This window comes from Ursus americanus, chromosome 25 (assembly GCF_024610735.1).
Source record: "Ursus americanus isolate L20-20 chromosome 25, mUrsAme1.1.p, whole genome shotgun sequence".
Taxonomy (NCBI): domain Eukaryota; kingdom Metazoa; phylum Chordata; class Mammalia; order Carnivora; family Ursidae; genus Ursus; species Ursus americanus.
In genome coordinates this window covers 25,537,939-25,562,894 of record NC_142151.1, presented here as the reverse complement: position 1 = coordinate 25,562,894, position 24,956 = coordinate 25,537,939, and the positions used below count along the sequence as shown (strand labels likewise).

Sequence of the window (24,956 nt, the reverse complement as noted above, 5' to 3'; positions counted from 1 at the left end):
AAAGTGAGAGGCATTCAGAAGTGAGTAGCCACAGTAGTGAAGTGGTCTAAACCCACCTTACTTGAATAGTGATTGAAAACATTTGAAATACTTAGGCAAAGGAGACAAGTCTGAGGGAAGACATAAGAATCTTTCAACATTTGAAGCTGATCATGAACGTCTTTTACAGGGATAGGGTTATAACTGATACAGGGCAGCTGCGAAGAATCGGATTCTTGTCCCACTCTAAAGAATAACTATTTTACAGTTAGTACTCTTTGAAAACCTTACTGGTCACATTTGATTTTTCTCTTTTGTTCACTCCCATTAAACACAAGAGCAGGTTCCATTGGCTTCGCTTCTAAAATAAATCTTTTTCTTTATGTTGCATGACACCCTTGCCCAAATTCACCATCATGTGACATGGATTCCAGAAGCATCTTCTTACCGAACTCCCCCCCGCCCCATCCTGTCTTGCTAGCGTCCATTCCCCACACAGCAGTTAGAATGATCTTAAAATGTACATCATATTATATCACTCACCTACTGTCCATTGCACTTGAAATCTATATTCCTTACCATGGCTTAGAAAGCCCTTTATCATCTGAGCCTCCTCTTCTTTTCCTACCTTTTTCTTCCCTCATCCTCCCCCAACTCTGCTGCTCCACCCACACTGGCCTTCCTCCTGTTTCTAATCTACACCAGATTTATTCTCATCTCAGGGCATTTGTGTGTGCTGTTTCCTCTTCCCACCCCCACCCCCCCGATTGTCACATGCTCAGAATAGAAGTGCTCAGTGAAATGTTCCAGAACATCCCATATACAGTGTTCCAGCTTCTTCCAGCTTCTTATCCTAGTATTTTTCCCCCTCTTAGCACTTAGTACTATTTGAAAGCATCTTGTTTATTTGTCTGTTTATTTTTCCTTCTTGTTGTCTGCTTCTCCCATTAGAATGTAAACTACAAACGCAGGGACTTTGCCTTATTCGCCGACTGGTAGGACCTGGAAGTGTCTGGCACTTACTACGCACGTTAATGAGTGTTTATTGACTGACAGTAATCCAGGGGCTAGGAATTTGGCAGATAGTGAAATTTAGGCTTAGAAAGGTTAAGTAACTTGTCCAATTAATAAGTAGTTGAGTTCGGTTTAAAATCCAAGTTTCTCTGAGTATGAAGTTTATGCTGTACTGTATTACCCCAGAAGTCCTACCTTAGGAAACCCTAACATATAGACTAGAATTTGGCAATTTGGCTTGCTGAGTAGGGATTTGTCTGAAGTTTTACAACTCAGGTGCCGAATCATTTTTGTGTTTCAGCAACTCTTTAAGAATACAAAGAGGAACTACAATTTAACACAATTCAAATGTATAAAAATTTATAATATTGGAGAGAACAAAGAGGGTACATATTTAAGCTAAAGTCAAGAGAACGAAGTCAAGAGAACGCTTTGTTTTTATAAAGCAAATGTTCAGGGCATTTACAAATTGATAAACGCATTCCTGTAAATGCAAATTTCTATTACAGATCTTTCTCAACTTAGGATGGGGTTACATCCCTACAAACCCCTCCTAACTTGAAAATATCTAAGTCGAAAAATGCATTTAATAATCGAACCTAGTGAACACCATAGCTTAGCCCAGCCTGCCTTAAATGTGCTCGGAACACTTACCTTAGCCTACATTAGGCAAAATCATCTCACACAAAGCCTTTGTTTTTTAATACAGTGTCGAATACCTCAGGTAACTTACTGACTATTGTACCGAAAGTAGAAAACAATGGTTGTGCAGGTGCAGAGCCCTCCTGGTCATGTGGCTGACTGGGAGCTGCAGCTGGTCCCGCTGCCCGGCATCATGGGAGAGGATCCTGCTGCATATCGCTGGCCTGGGAGAAGGGAAAAGATCAGAATTCGAAATGCGAAGTACGATTTTCTACCGAACGTGTATCGCTTTTGCATCATTGTGAAGTCAAAAAATGGTTCCGCCAAGCCACCATAACTCAGGGACCTTGTGTAGAATTACATTTACATAACACATTTCTGAAGTGCTCTCAACTACATAAGCTCAACTAATCTACCACCACAAATTCTTAATTCTAATTCTCTTCGTTATTTGTACATTAGATACAAAAGGTAGTAAAAGGCGAGAGCAGTTCCTTAGTCAGTGCTGACATTCCTGAGAGCAGTGAGTATTTAGAGTGTCAGACAGTGTGGTAGGCTTTATGATGTGGGCATAGTTCTTACCCCCTTTTACAGTGGGGATATGAGGTCAGCAACGTTAGGCAGCTTGCCCAAGGTCACACGGGCAGGTCGGGGCAGAGCCAGGATCTTCTAAACTGACGGGCTAGCAGGCATTTGTGATGCTCTACTATCATAGATGGGTTTAAACAAGCATTATCTGTTTTAAGCCTTTAAGATACAAAATGTGGAACAAGATGCTGATTTAAGCTGTGCATGAAATGAATGCATACAGTTTTCAGATAACCTAAAAAGAAGGTAAGGAGATAGTGAATTAAGGCAGTAAGGCTTTGGGGGGGAAGCCCTTATAGAAGAAGAGTGCTTCCTATCATTTATTTGTCTCTCTTTCCTTGATGAATACTCCAGAAATTTTTATCAGCTACTGTCGAATGTATTGAGGCCACAATCAGTTGTGCATTTATTATGTCATGTTCAGTTTTTCTGATAAAACTTCATTAACATTTAAAACTGAAGCCGTGATCAGTTGTGAATGTACCATGCGTATCATGTTAGGGTAATCGAACAAACTACCTAAGCTTCTAAAAGCTGAAGTGCTTTTCAATGATTTGTATCTACAGAAATTACCCATAGTTACCTCCATGGCTACGCTTTCTCCCAAGTTATGTCAAATTTGAAATTGATAGGAAGATACAAGGTCTTAAGTGGTAATAAATGTGAATTCCCAGGCAATGTCATTCCCTGCGGGGGTGCCTAACTGGAATGTAAGGCATACACATGTCTATCATTCTCTACCCTCAGTGAGATAAGTGCAGGCTGGTTTGGGAACAAGTAAGGATGGGGACCTGTGCGATAAATGCACACCATCGTGTTCACTGAGATTTGAGAAATGGTAGGGCCATTAAGGCCATGTAAAGTTTTAAATGCTTTTGGTCAATTCCTGTTCCTCAGTTTACTCTTTTATATAAAACACAATAGCACATGTTAGAAGTAATTTGAGAAAAAGCATCCCAAAATTACTTCCATATTATTTCACTTAAAAAAGAATTTTGCTCCATGTGTTTCATAATCTTCAAATGATTTGGGGGGATTAATGTTGGGTACTTTGTTGGCAACAGAACCTTTTTTCCAAATGGAAATTCTGTAAAATATCTTCTACAAATGCTTTGAATAATGAACATCAATCTTCAAGCCAATTGTTCCCAAAAAATTTGAACATGTAGAAAATAGTAACCCTTTGAGGAGAGAAATTCAGTGTCTATTAAACAAACAAATCTGTTTCAATCTACCCAGGACATTGTAGTTGATTGTAAGATGAGTTGGACACAATGTACTCCTGTAATTCTGGGTTTTAAAAACATGATTATTGCTTTTTAAAAAGTTAAATCTGAATAAGTTACAAGATAGGACAAAATCTTGCAATATTTTTCACATATTCATTGATTCATTGGATTTGTAATGATCCCTTGTTATCTGAAACATTATTTTAATTGTTTGGGAAATGCAATCTCAAACTGTATTTCCTAAAGCCGTCATTAAATTTTTGGTACATCGGGAGTAAACTAGCAGTACAGAAATCACAAAGTAGAACAAGTGTCTTAGCTAAGCACTTCTAAATACCTTATCTGTTACAAAGTTTTAGAGCCTGAGATAGTGCCTAGAGCTCAGTAGGTACTCAGTACGTATTTATTGCATGAATAAAATAAATGGATGAATACAAATAAATGCATGACTATCCTACTCTTGTCATTGGCTGCATAGTATCTTATTATGTGCCTATATTCTATTTTATTTAACCCCATTGCTGGATATTTATGTTGTTTCTAATCATTTTGCTTATGAGGGAGAATAAGGTGAATACCTACAAGTAGAATTTCTGGGTGTTTTAATTTTAACAGACTCTACCCTCTGTAGAGACCATTTAATTTACATGTCACCAGTGATGTAGGAGAGCATTCTCCTCCTCGATAACGTGTCATTATCAAATTCTTAGATCTTTGCCAGTCTTACAATTAAATATCATTATAGATAATATCCTTACAAATATTGTTATAGAAAATATCATTATAAATAAAAATATTATTATATATGTGTTTCTCTTCTAATGAGTGAAGAAAAAAATCTGTCCATATGATTGAGTCATTGGCATTTCCTTTTCTGTGGATTGTCACTTCTTGTACTTTGCTTAATTTTTCTAAAGGATTTTTTTTTCTTGACAGTTTCTCAATCATTATAACCCTTTATTTATTAAGGAAATATGCTCTTTGCCTATAACAATTAAAAATTTTTTTTCATTTGTCATTTGAATTTTTATTGTATTTTATTTTTTGGCACTCAGAAATTTATTTTCTATTAGGCTTACAGGTTTTCTTTCATCTTCGGAATGGTCTTGATCAGTCTGAGATGTTTTTAAAATTCCCAATGAGAATTTTCATGGTTTTAGTTTTTCAGCCTGTTTGTGTTTTTGGTGTGGCTGTTTACGATTGCGAGCTATCTGGAATAGATTTAGTTATAAGGTAGAAGATATGGAATCAACTTTATTTTTTCCAGATGACTAGTCAGGTGTGCCAATAGTAGTTATTGCGTAACCCATAAAATTATAGTCTTTATTCAATTTGGGGATTAATTGAGTGTACTTGGAGCACCAAGCAGGAAAGATGCATTTCATATCTTTAATATTCTTTGCATTTAACCACTCGTGCTTTGGTAGAGACTTGTCTTGGATCTTGTGACACAGCACAGAAAAGACACCACATTGCCCACCCCGTTACCCCTTCCTTGTGCACCTGCTGCCCTGGTTCTTGTGGGACCATACCAAGCAGGGGTTCTAATTACTGCTGATACTTTCTGTTGCCTTTCCCCCTACTTGTCAGTTTATCTATCTAAGCATTTTTCCCATGGCACCTATCACTGCAATATGTGTGTTCTTTAAAGATTTTGTTCTGGCAGATACCATCAGTGATTTTGTCTAATTAAAAAATTTCACCTGATCTGCAATATTTAATGAATAATAATTAGAAATAGATTCCAATTACATCTTAAAATCACTGCAAGGACGAGTCATATCCAGAGATTTTTCAGGATTTATAAGCCTAATTAGTAGCTTAGCCGAATCATCAAGATACCGGTGAATAAAGATAGCTCATTTTAGAGAACTAGCTATTTCTAGGCAGAGCTCTACAAAAAATAAATGCATTAATAACAGCCCATCCTCTCTACTATTAGTTTTTTAAAGAACTCCGTATACTTACTGTCTGACAAAACATCCTTAACAAGGTAGTATCCCAATTGCATTCTAATTTAGAAGAGAAATAGGAACATTTCTTTTTAAAACATTTTTAAAAATTTTTTATTATGCTATGTTAGTCACCATACAGGACATCATTAGTTTTTTAAACATTGTAAACTTTAACGTGACTCTTTCCATTAAAGCACACAGTTGAAGTTAATGCTACAGGCCGGACGAATGACTGCTGTAGTAAAGTCATTAGCTCTTTCTTAATGAGAGGGAGGGGGCAGGGAATAACCAGTAATCCCCAAAACATCCTAGTTCACATTTAACTGTATTTATAACAGAATTTTCCTGATTTAACAGAAGTAAGCTAAATTTGGATTATATTTTTGGTTGTATTTGATAAATGTTCTAGTTATTGTTTTTGTAAGTGAGATCATGAATTAATTCTTTTCTTTTCCTAGTCACAATTCTTTCTGCTTTAATTTTTAAACAATATATGGAAAGCTAATTAGCATTGTCAGCTTTGCTTTTGAATTAATATTTATAATATTTTGACAGTGCAGAGAATCTATTTCAAGCCATACCTTTAAAGGGATTAATATTTTTTATAATTGCTTGAAAAATTTTTATCATTATTTCCACAGCTGACTTATTTTAACTTAAATTCTCTTTTCCCCAATTGCATAATTTTCTTTTATTACTTAGAAGTTGTGATTTAGCCCTTGGCTAGTGTTTACCTTAGGCGGAAGAAAGGCTTTTATTTTACTCAGTTAATTTATAATGTGCAATTTGTGCTAGGACAGGAGACTAGGAAAGTAAGTTTGGGATAGTGAGTTCTCCTGAGCCTGGTCTTTCTGTGCCATTGGCCATAGTGGAAGAGTGGCAGTGACATTGGGGGTGGGTGTGATTCTCCTGAGATCGCTAATTAGAAGCCTGCACTGCCGAGACTAAGAGGTCCTGCCATTGGACTGCATCTCCGCTGGTGTCATTAGAAAAATATTCATTGAGGCCTTCTTTGTGTAAGTTCTATTCATAACAACCACATTTAGTTGATGGTTAGTTTTATCTAATGTACCTGATCCCTAAAGGGGAGATAAATCCCAAGCTCCTCCTCGATTTTTTTAAATGTTAAACTTCGTTATAATATATTTTGAGGAATATCGAAGTTTATACGTTTTTGTTTCTTTGTTGCTTAGAAAATAACATAAAAGAGCATTGTCTTCTGTTTGACTTTCGAATGTTCAGAGCGAGCCCAGCTTATGTGTGAAGCAGCCAGAAAGGAATCAAAGTCTTGCCAGGATTTGATCGTGGTGCAGGATTGAGTATTTATAAAAGTATGTACAGCTTGGCAGTGCCGAGTCCGTCTGTCCTTCAGATGGAAGAGGAGTGCAGTTGCTCTGCTGTGTGTGATGGACATAAACAGAGACAGTGTATGCTCTGGAAAAGGGACAGTTACAATGAATATAGGAGAACATTCATTAGGGAAATCTGGGCAGTGGTGCATTTGATTGTTTAGGGTTACCTTAAAGCTTTATTATTTCCTTAAATTTCAGCTAGAGCTCTTGTTTAAATTGCTAACTTTTTGTGTTGGTAGCTAAAATTATCTGTTTTCAAAGAAGTTTTAAAGTATCTTCCAACTTCAGAGAATTTTCGCCAGCAGAACTAGTACTGCCTACTGTCACTGCTTTCCTTTCATTATACGTAGCAAGCGGGATTCTCTCTCTTTCTCCTTTCTTTCCTAATTTCATTCATTAAAAAAAGTCTTCCAGGGTCACCTGGGTGGCTCAGTCGATTAAGTGTCTGCCTTCGGCTCAGGTCATGATCTTGGGGTCCTGGGATCAAGCCCCGCATCCGGCTTCTTGCTCAGCAGGGAGCCTGCTTCTCCCTCTCCCTCTGCCGCTCCCCCTGCTTGTGCTCTCTCTCTCTCTCCCTCTGTCAAATAAATAAATAAAATCTTTAAAAAAAAAAAAGAGTGTTCCAGGGATCTATCATGATAACTTTAAATAATATCCTTATGTCTCTGCCTTTTGACCTAACAGCTGTTAATATTATCTATATTTCCACGCTGAAAAATAAGGAACATAACATATCGCCTTCATTTGGACCTCTTCTCTCCCACTCTGTGTTTTAATTGTTGCTTAGTAGATTATTGGTTTTATGTTGTTATGATTTTTGAATTTTGTATTCTATTTAGAAATATAATGAAATCTTTTATGGGATGATAAAATTTAAAAATCAGTGATCAGAGCTTACAATATTATGCTAAGTAAATATTTTTCGCCCTATAACCATTAGAGACAAAGATGTAGTGTGATGATATTGAGACTTTTCCAGCTGGAAGAAAATTTCCTAACATTAACATCTAATGGATCTTCCTTCACTTGTGTCTTGCTTTATTCTCTTCTTCAGGTTCATACTCGGTTGCCATGATTTCTTGTATTCACGTTGACATTTTCTTGAATTCCTTTCCCTTTTTCTTTGAGTGGTTTTTGGAGCGGGTTTAGAGAAAAAAATTCCGAGACTTACATGTTCTAAAATGTTTTTATTTGGGTATCACTTTTGATTTCAGTTTAGGTGGGTATAAACTCCTAGTTTCAAAATTTGTTGTCCATTAGCTCTTAAAGATATTATTCTATGAATTCTAGCATACAATATTGATGGTGAGAAGTTTGGTGCCAGTCTCTTTTCTGTAGGAATCCTCTTTTTTCTCTTGGCTGTTGGCATTTCTATTAGTTTTTTAGGGCAGCCATAACAAATTTCCTGAACAAAATGGCTTACAATAATAGAAATTTACTATTTCACAATTTTGGAGGCTGAAATCAAGGTGTCAGTGGCGCCACACTCTCTGAGACCACAAGCCTTTCTCTTCACTTCCAGTGTTTGCTGGCAGTCCTTGGCATTCCCTGACTTGAAGCTGTGTAAATCTTATCTCTGCCTGGATCTTCACGTGGAGTTCTTCCCTCTATGTGTGTGTCTGTTTCCCTCACCCCTTTCTTATAAGGACACCAGTTGTATTGAATAAGGGCCCATCCTAATTTAGCATGACCTCATCTTAACTTGAGTACATTTGCTAAGACCCTATTTCCAAATAAGGTCACATTCATAGATATCTGTGATTTAGACTTGAAGAATGTTTTTGGGTGGCAGGACTCAACCCATGATAGCATTGTCAGTTTTTTTTTTTTTTTTTAAAGATTTTATTTATTTATGTGACAGAGAGACAGCCAGCGAGAGAGGTAACACAGCAGGGGAGTGGGAGAGGAAGAAGCAGGCTCCCAGCGGAGGAGCCTGATGTGGGACTTGATCCCGGAACGCCGGGATCACGCCCTGAGCCGAAGGCAGACGCTTAATGACTGCGCTACCCAGGCGCCCCAGCATTGTCAGTTTTTACCAGAATATGGTCAATATGCTCATTTAATCCTGTTTTACACACAGTGGGTCCTTTCAGTTTGAAGACATACATCTTCAGATCAAATAAATTGTCATTTATTATTTTCTTATTTAACTTCTTCCTTTCCATTGTCTCTGATATTTCTTTCTGAAACTTATGTATTTTAGATATTTGACTTCCTGGATAGCTCTTTCTATTTCATATTCTCTCTGTTTTGTTCTCCTTTTTGATCTTTTATGCTTTATGTTCTAGAAGATTCTTTGACTTTCCCAGATTATCAGCTTGGTCTTTATTCTTATCCTTGTCTTTTTCAGCCATTTTGAAATGTTTGTTTGTGCAATTATATTTTAATTTCCAACATTTCTTTCTTTTTCTGATTTGCTAATTTTGGGGGAGTAGTATATACCCAGATTTTTCTGAGGACAATAATCAGAATTATTTAAATATTTTTTATTCTTCCCTGAATCATTTCTGTTTTTACTGGGGCCAGTTATTCTTAATGCTCTTAGTTTCCCTTATGATTCTTGGTGGTGTGTTCATGGTTATAAAGGTCTGTAATGACTGCATTGGATCCACTGCAGTTTTGAGGGTCTGTTTCTCTACTAGCTTTCTTGTATAAATGACAGGTCTGACCCAGAGTTCTGGGTGAGGAGCTGAATAAATGATATACAGGTTTTCCTTTGGTTGTGTGTGTGTGTGTGTGTGTGTGTGTGAAGCAGAAGACCAGCTGAGAATACTAACAAGTGTTAAAATAGGAGAGCTTTGCTCAGGGGTTAGAGTCTTGTATATTTTTTCTTTTTGCTGGTGCTGCCTCTTCTCTCTCCCCTATTCTACTTCTTATTTGATGAAGATCTCTGGAGTTACTTCAAGCTCTATTCTCCTTCTCTGTCAAGTCCTGACACCTTCATTTGGCATTCTTTCCAGGAGGTGTTTCACTTTCATGAGAGGACCTTTCTGTAGTTCCCTAACTTTATCCTCTGGATACAAACTGCTCTTGCTAACTGCTCTGTTTATGCTAGTCAGAGGGGGGAGGACCTTGACTTCCCAGCTATGCACATGCTGTTCTTGAATGAGTTGCCCAGATAATTCCCCTCTCCCCCATTACCACTCTTGGTGTTGGTTGACTCTGTTCTGAGGAAGACCTGTTTTAACTCTTACCTCTTGTAGAGCAGTGTCTGTCCTCTTCCTTCTCTGATGGACTAATCCTGTCTTCATTCTGCTTGCAGAAATGCCTCAACATTTCTGTTCTCCTTATGGCCAGCTTTCTCATTTTTTCAATACTATGATATAAGTCCAATAAAATACACATTTCAGTGAATTTGGGGAAGAAGGACATCTACAATGTGCCCCCTTCAAATACAGATTTTTTATACTTTTCTTTTTATTTCTTCTTTCAGCTATTTTACTACCTGAAATTTTGTGTGCGACATGTGTATGCATACACACATACACATCAATTATACTAATGAGCAGACTGGCAGGATTTTATCATGTGTTTTCTGTCTGCTTTCTTATTTTCCTTGGCAGCTGGGAAAGCACAAATTTGCATGGTTGTTTTACACTGTTTTTCTATATTGATGCTGTTTGAAGTGCATTTCAAACATTAATCATCAAGAAATCAAATAAGGTCTTGAATGTTTAATGAGCTCACATTAATAATTGGTCTTAAGAATTGAAATGCTTTCAGGTTAAAAGCTTTTGTAGTTATAGAAAACAATTTAATGGCAGAGTTTAAAGAATTGATTTTTTTCTTGTTTTATTGAGATATATTTGACATATAACTTTGTATTAATTTAAGGTGTACAGCATAATGACTTGATATATGCATATATAGCAGAATGATTACCACAATAAATTTAGTTTACATCCATCACCTCGCATAGTTACAATTTTTTTCTTGTGGTGAGAACTTTGAATATTGGTTCTTTTAGCAAATTTCAAATAGATGATACAGTATTAAGTATAGTCACCATACTGTTCATTACATCTATTTGTAAAATTATTTCAGTAATGTGTAAGAAGCTGTAGTCAAAGTAAGAGAAAAATATTTTAATTCTTTCTTTTTCAGCAAAGAATCGTGGGATCGCCATTCCAGTGGATTTGGACAGCCAAGTTAATACTCTTTTCCTGAAGAGCCACTCCAATATGGTGCAGAGAGCTGCCATGGGTTGGAGACTATCTGCTCGCTCTGGACCACGCTTTAAGGAAGCTCTTGGAGGGCCTGCTTGGGATTATAGAAATATTATTGAAAAGTTACAGGTACAATAAGAGCATGCAGTGGCTTACCATTTTCTAAATCATAATTTTTAATATATGTAGTAACACAAATAGAATATGGTTAAAAATACCAAGTTCTAGTTGGGGACTAGGTTTTACTTACAATTCCCTACCAATATTACTCTTTTTAAAAGCACGGCTGCCAGGTAAAAGTTGTTATTTTTAGGGAGTATATATTATTTAATGTGTTTGATAGTATAGTAATGGGTCTTTATATCAAAATAATACTCAATAATAAAACTTGGAAAAATAAGTTACCATAAATTCTCATGTAATAAATTAAATATTCATAACCTTGCTTCAGTTTATCTCTTAGTAGTCTCTTATACTCGTGAAAATGGTGTAAGCACCATGATTTGCATAGTATCCCAATCCTGTGTTTGGCCTAAATTCTGGGACATCAAGTAAAGAGAGACATTGTATTCGTCTGCTCGGGCTGCCATCACAAAATACCACAGACTGGGCGGTTTAACCAACAGAAATTTATTTTATCACATAGAAGCCCAAGATCCCTCTCCTTGTCTTGCAGGTGGCTGCCTTGCAGGTCACTGTGTCCTCATATGGTCCTTCCTCTGCACATATGTGTCTGTATCCTTATTGCCTCTTCTTATAAGGACACCAGTCATATTGGATGAGAGCTGCCCATATGAATTCATTTTACCTTAATTACCTCTTTAAAGGCCCTATCTACAATTATAGTCAAATTCTGAAGTACTTCAACATATGAGTTTTGTTAGGAAGACACAATTCAACTCATAACAGAAATCTTCCCACCCACATAATTGTAGACGATTTCATGGAGTGAATTAGGGTATGGTTTGAGGAAATTGTTTGGCTTGGAGAATAGTCAAGACATGAACCGGAATAAATATTGCGAGAGGTCACATGTAGAATAATTGGTGGAGTTTCAGAGTTTTAACAGCTGAGCGTTATATGTGATTAAAAAGACAAGTTAGACTTAGTATGAAAAACTTGAAGGCTATAAGTCGTTGAAAATTTGGGTGAAAATATCATTATAAGTTATTAAACAGTTATTGGTTTGCAGGAAAGAGTTATCAGGAAGAGACTAGAAGAGGTCAGGCTAATTAAGAATCACTAAATATCTGGGGTGCCTCAGTGGCTCAGTCAGTTAACTGTCTGACCCCTGATTTCCACTCATGTCATGATCTCAGGGTTGTGAGATTGAGCCCTGTGCTGGGTGTGGTGCCTGCTTAAGATTCTCTCTCCCTCGCTCCCTCTGCCCCTCCCCACCTTTTCTCTCAAAAGGAAAAAAAAAAAAAAAAAAAAGAAGAAGTAAGAAAAAGAAAAGAATCACTAAATATCTCAGGCAGGTGGCAGTATGAATGAATTGAAGAAACAGGGCTTATATCCAATAATGAAGACAGGGTCAATAGACCTGCCTTGGGTGGAGAGAGGGAGAGACGGAACGAGAGGCATTTAAAAGGCACTGATGATTGGAGACTAGGTGCTATTATTAAGACTTTTTATTGTAGGAGGGAGGGAGAGAATACAGTGGAAGGAGGTTGGCCATGGTCATTGCTAATATACTGAATCACATTAACAGACTATTAAGTGTATTGGAATTAAGTCTATATTTGAAGATATTAGCTGGAGCAAGGACAGTGGATGGTGTTGCTCAAAGGGAGAATATAGTGATAGGAACAACAAAGAACATCTTGTAAGAGGCCAGGAGTGGCAGAATGGCTTAGTAAGAGAGACAAAAGACAGCGTCAGAAAGAAGAGGAGTCAGGTTTATGAGAGCAGAAAGAGTAGAACATTTCAAAGGAGAGATGGATAGAAGTGTTAGCCAGCATAGAGAGGGCATGTGTCGGTACACTCATTAAATAAATATGTATTTAGTAAAAACTCAATACTAGTTAATGTGTGCTAGAGATAGAGCCGTGAGCCCTGTGCTCTCATGGAACATGCATCCTCACCTGTTAGATAAATAATATAATGTTAGGTAATTAAAACTGCTATGAATAAAATAAAGCATGGTAACGACATGGTGAAAACATACTGGGAGAATGATCTTATAGTAGGGAACTCTTCTCTGTTGAGGTGACATTTGAGTTGAGACCTGAATAAGGAAGAGGAATCATCTATTCAAAGATTTGAGGACAAAGCTTTTTACTGGGAAGGAATAGTAAATGCAAAGGTCCTTAGGCAGGAATGAAGTTGGTGGGTTTGAGGAGCCAAGAGAAGCCCATTGGGCTAGGAGTATAGTGAGCAAAGGAGGAGAGGATTATGAAATTAGGAGCCAAATCATGTAGAGACTTGCATGGCAAGGCATTTGGATTTTATTCTAAGTGAGATGGCAACTCGTTGGAGATTTCCAGTAGAGGAAAAGCATGACTTGGTTTGCTTTTTAAAAGGTCACTGGATTTTGAGTGATGAGTGGGTTATAGGACCCAGACATAGAAGCAGTGACTCTTTTACATTAATTCAGGCAAAAGATAATGGCAGCTTAGCTTACAGGAGTAGTGATTGTAGTGAAAAGGAGATGAATTTTGGATATATTTGGTTGTAGGGCCAACAGAACTTGGTAGATGGGTGGATGAGTTGTGGGGTGTTGGAAAGAAGAGTGGAGGATATGATATGATTGAATCGTTTGCTAAGGTAGGGAAGAATGGGAGAATTGTAATTAGGAATTCTGTGTGTGAGATTTTAAGTTTGAGATGCCTATTTCGATACCCATGTGGGTATTCAAACAGGCAGTTGGATATATGAGTCCAGAGTGGTTTAGAAAGATGTCCATGCAGGAAATATGAATGTGGAACATTCCAGCATATATATGATATTAAAACCATGGACTTGGATGAGATTTCTCACAAGAAAGGATCAGGAGCTACTGGGAGTTGGCAGAGGAATGGTCATGACATAGGTGGAAAATAGAGAAAGTGTGATGTCACAGAAGCCAAGAGCAGAAGGGGTTTGACAGAGTAGAGACAAGTGTGTAAAATGCTTAGCAGTGGTGGGGTAAGATGAGGACAGCAAAGTAACCACTGGATTTGTTAATAGGGTGATGATTGGAACTAACGAGTGCTCAAGAGTAATGATTACAAACATTTATTGAGGAATAAGTGGCCTTTATGTATTAGAGGCTGTTCTGTGTACTTACCTTTAATCCTCACAGCAAACCCATGTAATTGAGTATCATTATCTTGACTTTTCACATGGGGAAATAACAAGTTAGAGAGATTATATAATTGGCTTGTGATCAAAATAAAAGCTGAAGACAGAATTCACATCATAGGAGCCTGAACATATGTGTTTAGTAAATGAAATGAAGAGAGGTAATCTGAAAAATAGGCACATTTTATTAAATAGGGTCATAGATTTGATAAGCGTATTCTCTTCCCACATTATAGAATATCTAGTTTCCAGTTTGTGTTATTGCCTTCCTGGTAGTTTCTTTTAACTGTCATCAGAAGTTTCTCAGAAAGCTTATTAGAATAGTCGAAGTAGAAATGATCACTTTTGCTAAAAAGGGAAGGAAGTTAAGCAAGAGTTAACTCCTGAAATTTAGCCATAAGAAATCAAGAGAGGCGTACCCCATCTGTGTTGCTGTAGCTGAAAGTAACAACAAGCAATTGGCAATCAGTTTTCTGCTGAACAAAATATGTCGTAGGTATGGGCGAATAAAATATTGCTTTATGTGAGAAGATTTTTTTGTCTTTTAACATAGTTATTTTAAAAACAAAAAGGGGATGCTTTAGTCGTTAAAGAATGTTCAGTAAATTGTCATTGCCCACAGACCATTTTAGAAACATGTCAGTGAGAATGCTTTCAGCTATAATTAACCCAATTTTAATGAAAAGTGTCTTAAACAGTAAAAACTATGTTGTTTCACATAACAAGGAATCTGGAGTTGGGGCTCTTCTCGCACTGGTTAATTTAGTAGCTCAATAGAGTAGGGCCCTAACACTGTTGGTCTCTTGGCTTTCAGCCTAAGGCTGTTCTCCAAAAGTCATACGGGGGCTGCCACACATTTTGGGTTCGCATTCTCAAGCTGTCTTGAGAGCCACAGGTAGTTTCAAAAGAGTCTACCCCTGCCTCCCCTAACCACTGCCTGCTCAGCTGAATCACCTGATGTCCTATTAGCTAGGACAGTGTCACATAATCATGTCTAGAGTAACCACTGGCAGGGGAACTGAAATGACCATGACTGGCTTAAACTAATCAACCATGACCCTAAGCTGAGGGAGCTCATCTCCCTGAGGATATTGCTGCCTAGTTGAGAAACAACATGGGGATCCTATTAGCAAGGAGAAGGATGGAGAAAGGCGGGTAGGTGACCAATAATGTCTATCAAAAAGATGTAATTTGAAATAGTATTAAATGTCATCGAACCCTTGTGAAGTGCTAATACTGCTTCAAAGAATATGTCAAGGAATTTCCCCATTGGAAGACACTTTTAGTTCCAGATGACCAGAAATACATATGGAACCTTTTTTTAAGCTGTTCCTCAAGCACATTCCAGTTTATTCTAATTTGCTGAATACCTATCATGTCTCCGTTAAAATCCTAGATACTGCAGGGCTTGTAACAGGGGCTTCACTGACTTTTCACCTTGTGTATATATATCCTTAGAAACCATATACCTACCCACCCTTCTCTTCTCTTAGCTTATAAATGAAAAAGGTGACCCAAGTAGTATTCATACAGCAACCAGACTATACTTAGAGCACAGACATTTGATGCCATGGGAAGGTAGGGTACATCTCTGAAATTCCCATGTCTTGTTTCTCCTTACTATTCTTAGGCATGTCATATCTCCAAGTGATAAAATCTGACTTAGGTCTTCATGTGGGTTCTCTTGTGCTTTATTCCTTAGGATGTAGTGGCCTCATTGGAGCAACAGTTCAGCCCGATGATGCAGGCTGAATTCTCAGTGTTGGTTGACGTGCTGTACAGTCCAGAACTACTGTTCCCTGAGGGGAGTGATGCAAGAATAAGATGTGGTGCTTTCATGTCCAAGTAAGTGGGTACAATCTGAGATTCTGCTAGTGTTACCAAACCAAGATGGCCTCTAACACATTTCTGCTTTTTGCTCTGCTGGTGCATAATGGCAACCCACAGAATATGGGAAAGATCTAAATCCATGTTAAATACTTCCAAAATTAGTAATTTGATTCAATTGAAATTTTATTTTGGTGAAAGTCAAGTTATATTTTGCTAAAGTTTACTGAAAATAAAATGTCATTATTGGGCACGAAATATCACATGAAATAATATTTTGGTTCTAATTCCTCTCTATTCCTCTCTAATTCCACACACACTATGTGGTGTCACCTTCAAAAAGATTCCTGTTTAAAGTCACTTATTTTCATTAACAGAGAGGAAGGAAGGGGAACTAGCATTTATTGAGGTCTTGCTATGTGTGTTATCGTCCTCCTTGTGCTTTCCTCTCATATCTGTCTGCACAAACACTGAGAGATTGAGGGCTCAGCCTCGTTTCGGTGGTGGGAAGGCTGAGGCGTGCTTTAGATGAAGAGCTGTGACGTCTCCACATAGCTCTCTGCCATGCCTCCTTGACCATCCTCATCTGCAGCCTCTCATCTACTTATTTCTCTCAGCATTTTTGTGCTGTTGTCGGATGTAGTACAGCTGATGTGTTTATCCTAAAATATTTCCATTTTAATGGTAAATGAGTAATTCTCAAGGAAGATCTGCAAGTTGTGAGAGAAAGTGTAACCAGCTCCAGAAAAAAGAGACAGGTCTTAATGTTGAGGCCACTCATTGAGTGATTCATTCAAGATGGCAGTCAGAGGTACTTCGTCTTCTTGGATGGAGAGTCGGAGGAGGTTGCCAACCCCCTCGAAACATATCTATCACAGCTAATTCCTGCATAGTTGAAGATATTGCTGAAACCCCCTCTATTGACTGTGATGCATGGAGGTAAAATTGGAAGGACTGGGGGACACAAGAAGTGTGTTCCTTCCTTTTACCAGTTAAAACTGGGATTTGTGGAGAGAAAATAAGATATGGGATGAGAAGAACTGACTGCGGGAATCATTTTGAAGAATAGGCGGGGTTTTTGTATTACGGCCAGAATCATGGATTCTTGGCACTAGACCCCCTATGTCTTATGGGGACTAGGAAGAATGTGTTCGTCTGGACACTTGCCAGTCTTCTAATAAGAATTTTTAAGTGAAGGGGTCCAGCGTATCTGCAAAACTGATAACCATGGAAGCCATTAGAAAAAAAGAAAATTAAGTAGAGGTATTCATTAGTATTTCAGTATGAAAATAGGGCCTTTGAGAAATACCCTTTACCTTTTATGAATGTATATAAATGCATAGTATGTGAATTAAAAAGTGGGTAGTAAACGAGGATTGTAACTCCGGGAAATTAATATGACATTATAGATATATCCCAGAGACTTGATAGTCTAGGACAGGGGCTGGCAAATTGTGGCCTTCAGGGTAAATTGGTCGTTCTGATCATTTTTGCAAATAAAGTTTTATTGAAACACAGCTACACACTTTCATTCACATGTTGTCTATGGCTATTATAGCATTGTTACCTAGTTGCCACAGAGGTTGTGTGGCCCACGAGGCCTAAAATGTTTATTCTTTGGCTATTTAGGAAAAAAGTTTGCTGACTCAGTGCCAAGAATTAGGCTGTCAATACAGTAGTTCCTAGCTACACATACCTTTTTAAATTAAAATTTAAATGAATAAAAATACAAAGAAAATATTCAGTTCCTGTCACATTTGCCACATTTTAAGTGCTTAATGGCCATATGTGGCTAGCAGCCAACAAATTTGATAGCACCGATAGAGAATGTCTCAATTATTGCAGAAAAAGTTATGTTGGATGGCGCTGGTCGAGAATTTAAAGATGTAGGTCTCTGAAAAGATGACATAAAGAACTCAAAATGCCAAGAAAATATTGGCCTCTGCTGAACATGTGCTGAAAGCAAATCTGTTGCAACACCAGGTACCTAAAAGGAGAGACACGGAGCAATAGAATAGTGGGAACATATTACAGATACTACACTCAGATGGAAAAAAAGATGTCACATACTTTAGTGGTTAGAGAAGAGATTTTTGTGCTATTAGGATTGTAGTATGGCCAGCGGCTCAGGAATGTCTGTTTTCTGCTCTAGTGCTTATCCTACTCCTTCCCTAACTCTGTGAAGAACCAAGGGTTTTATGTGCAGGGATATCTAATAAAGTTAGAATCCAACTTTATTAATAGCTATGCAAGGGGCCTTGTATTACTGCACAGAGCTCTCTGGTAAAGCTTAGCTGGAGAAGAGAGCTTAGGTCCAAGGCCTTCGTGGGGCCTCCGACTTCCTCAAATGAATTTAATTCTTGGAACTTGTTGACTCAGATCGGTCTGGTGCAGAATGTGAGGGGTAGATCCCAGGAAAGATCCCAAATTCCCATGTCTACTTTGTCCCATAAATTCAGAGAGAAGAGAATAAAGAAAGAATAAGTCAATGTAGGTGTTAACCTTTAAGGTGTCTGGTTACAATCTATTCAAATTAGCACTTCTCCTCCCTTATGAAGGAAAATCTCAGAGTTTATCAGACTATGAGATGTGCTTCCTTTTATGGGTTTAAAAATTAATATAGGGAGGAGAGGAAGACATTAATTTAAAAAATGAATTAAGAAAAATATAAAATATCAGAGTGCATCTCATATAGTAAAAGTAACTTTTGTGTTCTTAATACACTACACATATGTATTTATATGGTGAGTTGTTTTGTGAAACTTACCTTTTTCTTTAGATCATAGAAAACAATTTTAGAAGGCCACAGATTTTACTCAAGCAGACATTATGTAACAGAGGAATACCTTGTATAAATCCCTAGCAAATGGTATTCACCCTTATGCTTGATGTTGTCAAATGGTTGGTGAATGAAGTATTTATCTAAAGAAAAGTTAAAGAAAATTAAAATAGCCTGAGAGAAAAAAAAATCAAAGGAAATTTACGACGACCACCAAAATTATGTTTATGCATTCAAGGACTATCACACGAAAGAAAGGATGAAATAGCAGAAGTGTCAGGAAGGCAGGTGTTCTCCTTGCAAGGAGAACTCGAGAACAGTTATTCTGCCTGCTGAACCTGACCACGTGAATATAGGACACCTTGCCCAGAGTTCACATGTCTGAAAGGAAATCACTGTTCTTTCACTGTGTGCTACTCCTTCAGCATGGCATGGGAATCGTTTAAAAATCTCACTTGTCCATTCACTCACCCTGTCCATAAATTTCAGGTGTCTGTGATCTGCCCTTCCTCCTCTTCTTCCACTTCCAATTTGTCGTTGACGAGTCCTGGCTATTTTTTTTTTTATATTACTTCGTGTACAATTACCCCATCACATGCCTGTTCATCCCTTGCCTTGTTCTTATTCTTCCACGTCATCTTTCCCATATAGGCAGGGTCATTCAGGTCCTTTAAAACAGGACCTATTTTCTATAAATTCCAGACTCTTTAGTGTAATATTCCCAGTTCCTTCTTTTCAGATAGCATCTCTTATCCTCTCTTCTTTCATGTCTTCATGTGTCAGCTGGCAGTTGGAGTACTTATCATTTCCTGGACAGGAAGGTCAGCTTTCTGCCTCTGCCCTTTGTTCATATCATTCCCTTTGGAAGGACACCTTCTCTCTCCACCTTTTCCTGCCAGGTGAAATCTTCGTCATTAAAAGTTATCTCTTCATAGGAACCTCTTATCAGCGCTAGGAAACTTCCCCAAGAATGTAGTAGTATCTTTGTGTAGTTTATGGCACTTGCCATTACCTGTATTGTAACACTTATCATATGTAAGAGGTGGCTGACTGGGGACTTTCTTCAGAGTAACTCTGAGACTCAAGAGATTAGTAAATGGGTCATGTCACGACAGAATGGTGCTTCACAGTCTTGGCTTTGTGGCCTGATGGACATAGGTCTATTTCCAGATCCCACCACTTAATGATTGTGTCACTACAGGCAAGCTGCTTTATCTCTCTGGCCCTCTGTTTTCTCATGAGCCTGATAACAGAACCCGTAGCATTGGCTTGTTGTGAGGATGGATTGAGAGGAGCCGTGGGAAGTCCTAGTACTTCACCTTGACACCTGAGAAGTGATGACTAATCATTATCTAGTGAAAGCTCCCTTTTCCTCGGGTTATGTCCCATAGTACTCCTGTTATGTCACCGAAATGGGACCATTCCAATATGTTCAACATCATTCTGTTTTCTAGGAAGACGCGTCTCACAGGGTCATTGTGAGAACCAGCTTTTTCTGAGTTTTATATGATAAGCTATTCATTGTGATTATGAACATTTTACTTGATTTTGAGTTCTTGAGGATGATATATAGCTATGATCCTCAAACTTTTCTCCTGACGGAACACCAGTGCAAAGGTTACCACTATAAAATTAGAATTTTTGCCCAAATTATAGTAAAAATAGTACGTGAATAGACTGTCTTGATGTTACTTTGTTGTTATGGTTTTTTGCTTCTAATCACAAAACTGCCTGTTTCTACCAAGCCCTTGTAGTGAAAAATAGCACATTATTATTAACAGAAACTGGAAAGTAGCCCATTATGCTGAGGTTGCAGTGTTGTATACTGCTGCTGCACCTATATAATTAAGTAATACAGACTATGGGAAATAATACAGTATAACATAATACAATAAAATGTAATATGCTGCAAATATTCATATTTCTCTACTAGTAAAATTGTTTGAGTTCATAGGATGGGATTAAAGATAATCAGTGTCTCATTGTCTTTTAGAGTATTGTGTCCCACTAAAAGTATGCTACTTGAACAAATTTGAAAGTACTGAAATATACTGCCTGTAAAGCAAAGGATGTTTTATAATACAAAGTCTGTGAGCTGAAGCGTAATTTTAAAGTTTTGAAAATAGGTATCGTGTTTACTTCATATTCTCAAATAATAGTGTGACTTTTTTCCCTCTCGTATATGATGTTACTATACACCCGAAGAGAAAGTACTGTTGTATTTAAGATTTAATATTCTGCTTTAAGGTTGATTAATCATACAAAGAAACTAATGGAGAAAGAAGAAAAGCTGTGCATTAAAATTCTTCAGACTTTACGAGAAATGCTAGAGAAGAAAGACAGCTTTGTGGAAGAGGTATAGTTTTTAAATTTTTAGTATTTGAAAATAAAGTAGAATTTCTAGTATGCCGTACCAATGAATTACATGGGCTATGAGGTGATTGCTTGTATTACATACTGATGGCATGTGTACTTAGATGAATTAGATAATTTGTTTGTATGGTTATTCATCTGTCAGCTCTGGCTTGAATTGAGAAAAAACTAAGATTAGAATGGCCCAAGTATTTGGCTCATTTGTTTTATTATATTTTATCTTGAATATGTGTATTTTTCTCGTATAGACCAAATGACTTTTTTTTTACAATGAACAACTGAGATTCATTATTAAAATTCTGTATAAAATTCTGCTGCATATTAAAATGGTCTGTGCGTTTGGGCATGTGTTGATCTTTTATTGTAAATATATGTCCCTTTCGTTTTCTATAATATTATGCCTTGTATTATAAAATAATACTATTTTTTAAGTGGAATAGTAAGTTTCTATTCTTACCTATATTAATGTAAGTATTGCACAAATGATTTTCAGGGAATATAACTTATAGGTAATAATTGTCATTCTGTTATTAAAAATGACAGCTCAGGTCCTCATTAAGAGATAGCTAGCAGCATGTCTAATACCCAAGGTGATACACTTAAATATAAAATATAAATCTAGTGAGGTGGGTTTTGTTTTGTTTTGCTTTTTATTTTTTTAGCTAGCTATCTTTACTTACATGTTAGGTATCAAACAAAATTTGTACCATGTTCCTTAATAACTTTATGGTCTGATTCTGCAAATGCTAATCATCTGATATGTTTAAAATTGGAAGAATTTTATTTATTAATTTATGTATATGCTATCTAATTCCAAAAAGATCATAGTGGTAGGGTTTTTTTTTTTTTATTTAATCTTGTAGAAAAGAAATGCAATGGGATCTTGGATATTAATAGAAGGGGCATAACTTCAAAACTCCATTTGAATCAGATGCTTGCTTTATGATCAAAATGACTTGCTTTGCATTAGTTATCTTCATCATTTAAACTATGTTTGGGAAGCAAATTACAGAAATAAAGATGGTCAGTGCAATTTTGGCAAAAGTTTCTGTGACATAGGACTCAAGAAAAATGCTTATAAGTCTGAGTATTTGGTATGCTTGTAAAAAATGGTCAATTTCAGACCTTTTTGTTGTCTTTCTCTGGTTCCTTAAAATACTGCTATAGATGGTTTGATTTTGACTGAAGTACTAGATCCCAAAATAGAAAAATGGGGTCAATATAAATTTTTACAGAAGAGTGAGGTTTATAATAATAGTAACTTGTGCTTAACAGGAGATACATAAGAATTCCAATTTTATGTAACAGATTATTATGGAACCGCTCTAAAGAAAATAAGGAAGAAATACAGTAAGATTTTACTTTGACTCGTTAAAAGTATTAGTGTATCTCCCAAACCACCCTAGAATAAATCATGCTGGCACCTGTTTCTCCTTTCCATTCCCGCTGCCTTTGCTAGTTCAGACTTTCAGTATCTCTTGCCTAGAAAGCTCCAGTAGTCCACCTCTCCGAGACAGAGCTTGAAAGGAGGCAGAGCTGCTGTTTTCAAAGTCCAAGAGGCACCATTCTCATTTGATATGATGTGAATGGCACCACCAGGACATAGCCCATAGGGAAGACTTAAGATGAGAAAGGCTAGTTGGGGTTGTTCACTCAGTCACTTATCACATATACTACGAATGATACTAAATGCTGGTATTGTGCCTGGGCACTGGGGATAAGGAGAGGAATGACACAGCTTGCCAGGGGCCACTGTGGGATACAATTCACGTGCTAGTGGACTTGTGGAACCTAGCCTGCAGAGATCCTAAGAGTCTTTCAGAAACTGTCAGGGGCTCTGCACTGCCTTGGTGTTCCAGACCCTTCATTACAGTCCCCACCCTTCCTCATCCATTAGCCTCCAGAAGTCTGTGTGGTTGTGTGCCTGAAATGCACCTCAGGCTTATCCTGCACCAAACCTTGCTACATTTGGAATCATGTATTGCTAAAATCCAGACAAACCTCAGTAACCCCTCGTGTTATCTTTGCAGGGGAGCTCTAATGGGTAGTACTTATCACTTGTTCCAGTGAGTGGTGATTACCTTCTCAATAGAATTACCAAAATACTTTGTGCCTCTCTTTTACGATGCCACAGGCTATTTCTGAGTATTTAGTCCAAGCATTTGTAAAGGATGTCATTGAGACCCAGAGATGTATGGGATTTGCCTGAGGTCACACAGTAAATGCCAGACTAGGACTTGATTTAGAGCAATTATTCATGTCAGTGGTGGGGGGTGGGGGTGGGAGTGAAATGATTCACCAGTCTGAGTGAAACGGCACTGGGTAACAGATTCAGAAAGCGGTCAAAGATATTCTACGACTCATGGTGTACTCTCAGAAAAAACCCTGATCATCCGTAGTAGGATGATAGGTGTCTGTGTTTTCATGATTATATGAGTTTTCCGTTTACCAGAAATCGATCTTACTGTTTTGGAGGTCAAAAGCTTAAAATCAAGGTATTGGCCAGGCTGTGTTCTATCTGGAGACTCTAAGGGAGACTTTCCTTGCCTTTTCTAATTTCTAGAGGCCTCCTTCATTCCTTGGCTTGTGACTCCATTCTCCATCTTCAAAGCCAGCAGCATAGCATCTTCCAACCCCCCCCCATTCACACACACACACACACACACACACACACACACACACTCCACTGTCACATCTCCTCTCTGACCCTTCTGCCTCCCTCTTGAAATTACACTTATATTGGACCCACCTAGATAATCCCGTCTGTTCTCCTATCTCAAGATTCCTCATCACACCTGCAAAGTCCTTTTGCCTTGTAACATATTCACTGGTTCTGGTAGTTAGGGCACAGACATAGTTGGGATAGGCCACCATTCAAATATCTCAATAATTCTTTTACTGACAGTGAGAAATGACATTGTAGATGGAGAGTTTACTTGGGGCTGATTAAAATTGCTAATGTAGGACAGTTTAAATGTGAATGAATATAACAAAAAAAATGTGAAGACACTCAGAATGGCAGTAAGTCACAGAGGGTACCTAATATATGGTTGTCTGGTAACTGAATTTCTACCATCAACTGGTTGCCTACTGTTTGTGTTCGAAGTATTTCCAAAAGATCTCTCAGAAGTAAATCAAAACTGAGAACTCACACCAGGGTACCAGGGTTTTTCACACTAGCTATCCTAATACAGGTTTCCCCTGCTATCCCAAAGTGGAGTGTTTCCTATGAAACCTTCTATAGGTCAAAATGGTATAAAGCAAATAAGTGATTACCATTAACTTATATGGAAAATTTTTCTGCATTCCTAGACCTAAGATATAACCTCTCTTAGGCTTTTCTGATACCTTGGGACACATCTTGCAAACGAACGCACAGACTGAATGGAAATAAAGCACAGGTGCTCACAGACACAGTTCAAAGCTAAGGGGCTTGATGCTGACATGCTTAGTGTGGTTCCAGGGGAGAGAGCTTGGGGGCACCACTTGCTGCTTTCGGTGCTCGCTGTCTCCATCATAGCTCCGTGCCATGTTTGCTTTTTTTTTTTTTTTTTTTTAATAAAAGTGAAAATCTTCAGATTTCTTTCAGTGAGTGAAAACAGGTATAAACGTAGGTCTTTTGTAAAAGTGAAGCGGTGTAGTGTGAACTTTCAAAAAATGTGAGGATATGTTTCAGACTCCACGTACTTAAATTCACAACCTTAAAAAAATTGCCATTTACATTTATGCTTTTTTGGTTTCCAGTATCAGAAGTTGTGTATGTTTGTGTA

General features: G+C 37.6%; 1 protein-coding gene across 2 annotated transcripts in view; it reads left to right on the top strand.

Moving 5' to 3' along the window:
- The window catches only part of ITPR2 (inositol 1,4,5-trisphosphate receptor type 2), a 477,037-nt gene that overhangs the window by 237,125 nt on the left and 214,956 nt on the right, over positions 1–24,956 (top strand). For both annotated transcript variants that reach the window (XM_045811874.2, XM_087855710.1), the window contains 3 exons: positions 10,864–11,054; positions 15,910–16,052; positions 21,061–21,169. In XM_045811874.2, coding sequence (XP_045667830.1) covers positions 10,864–11,054; positions 15,910–16,052; positions 21,061–21,169 — 443 coding nt within the window. The remainder of the gene's footprint in view (positions 1–10,863; positions 11,055–15,909; positions 16,053–21,060; positions 21,170–24,956) is intronic.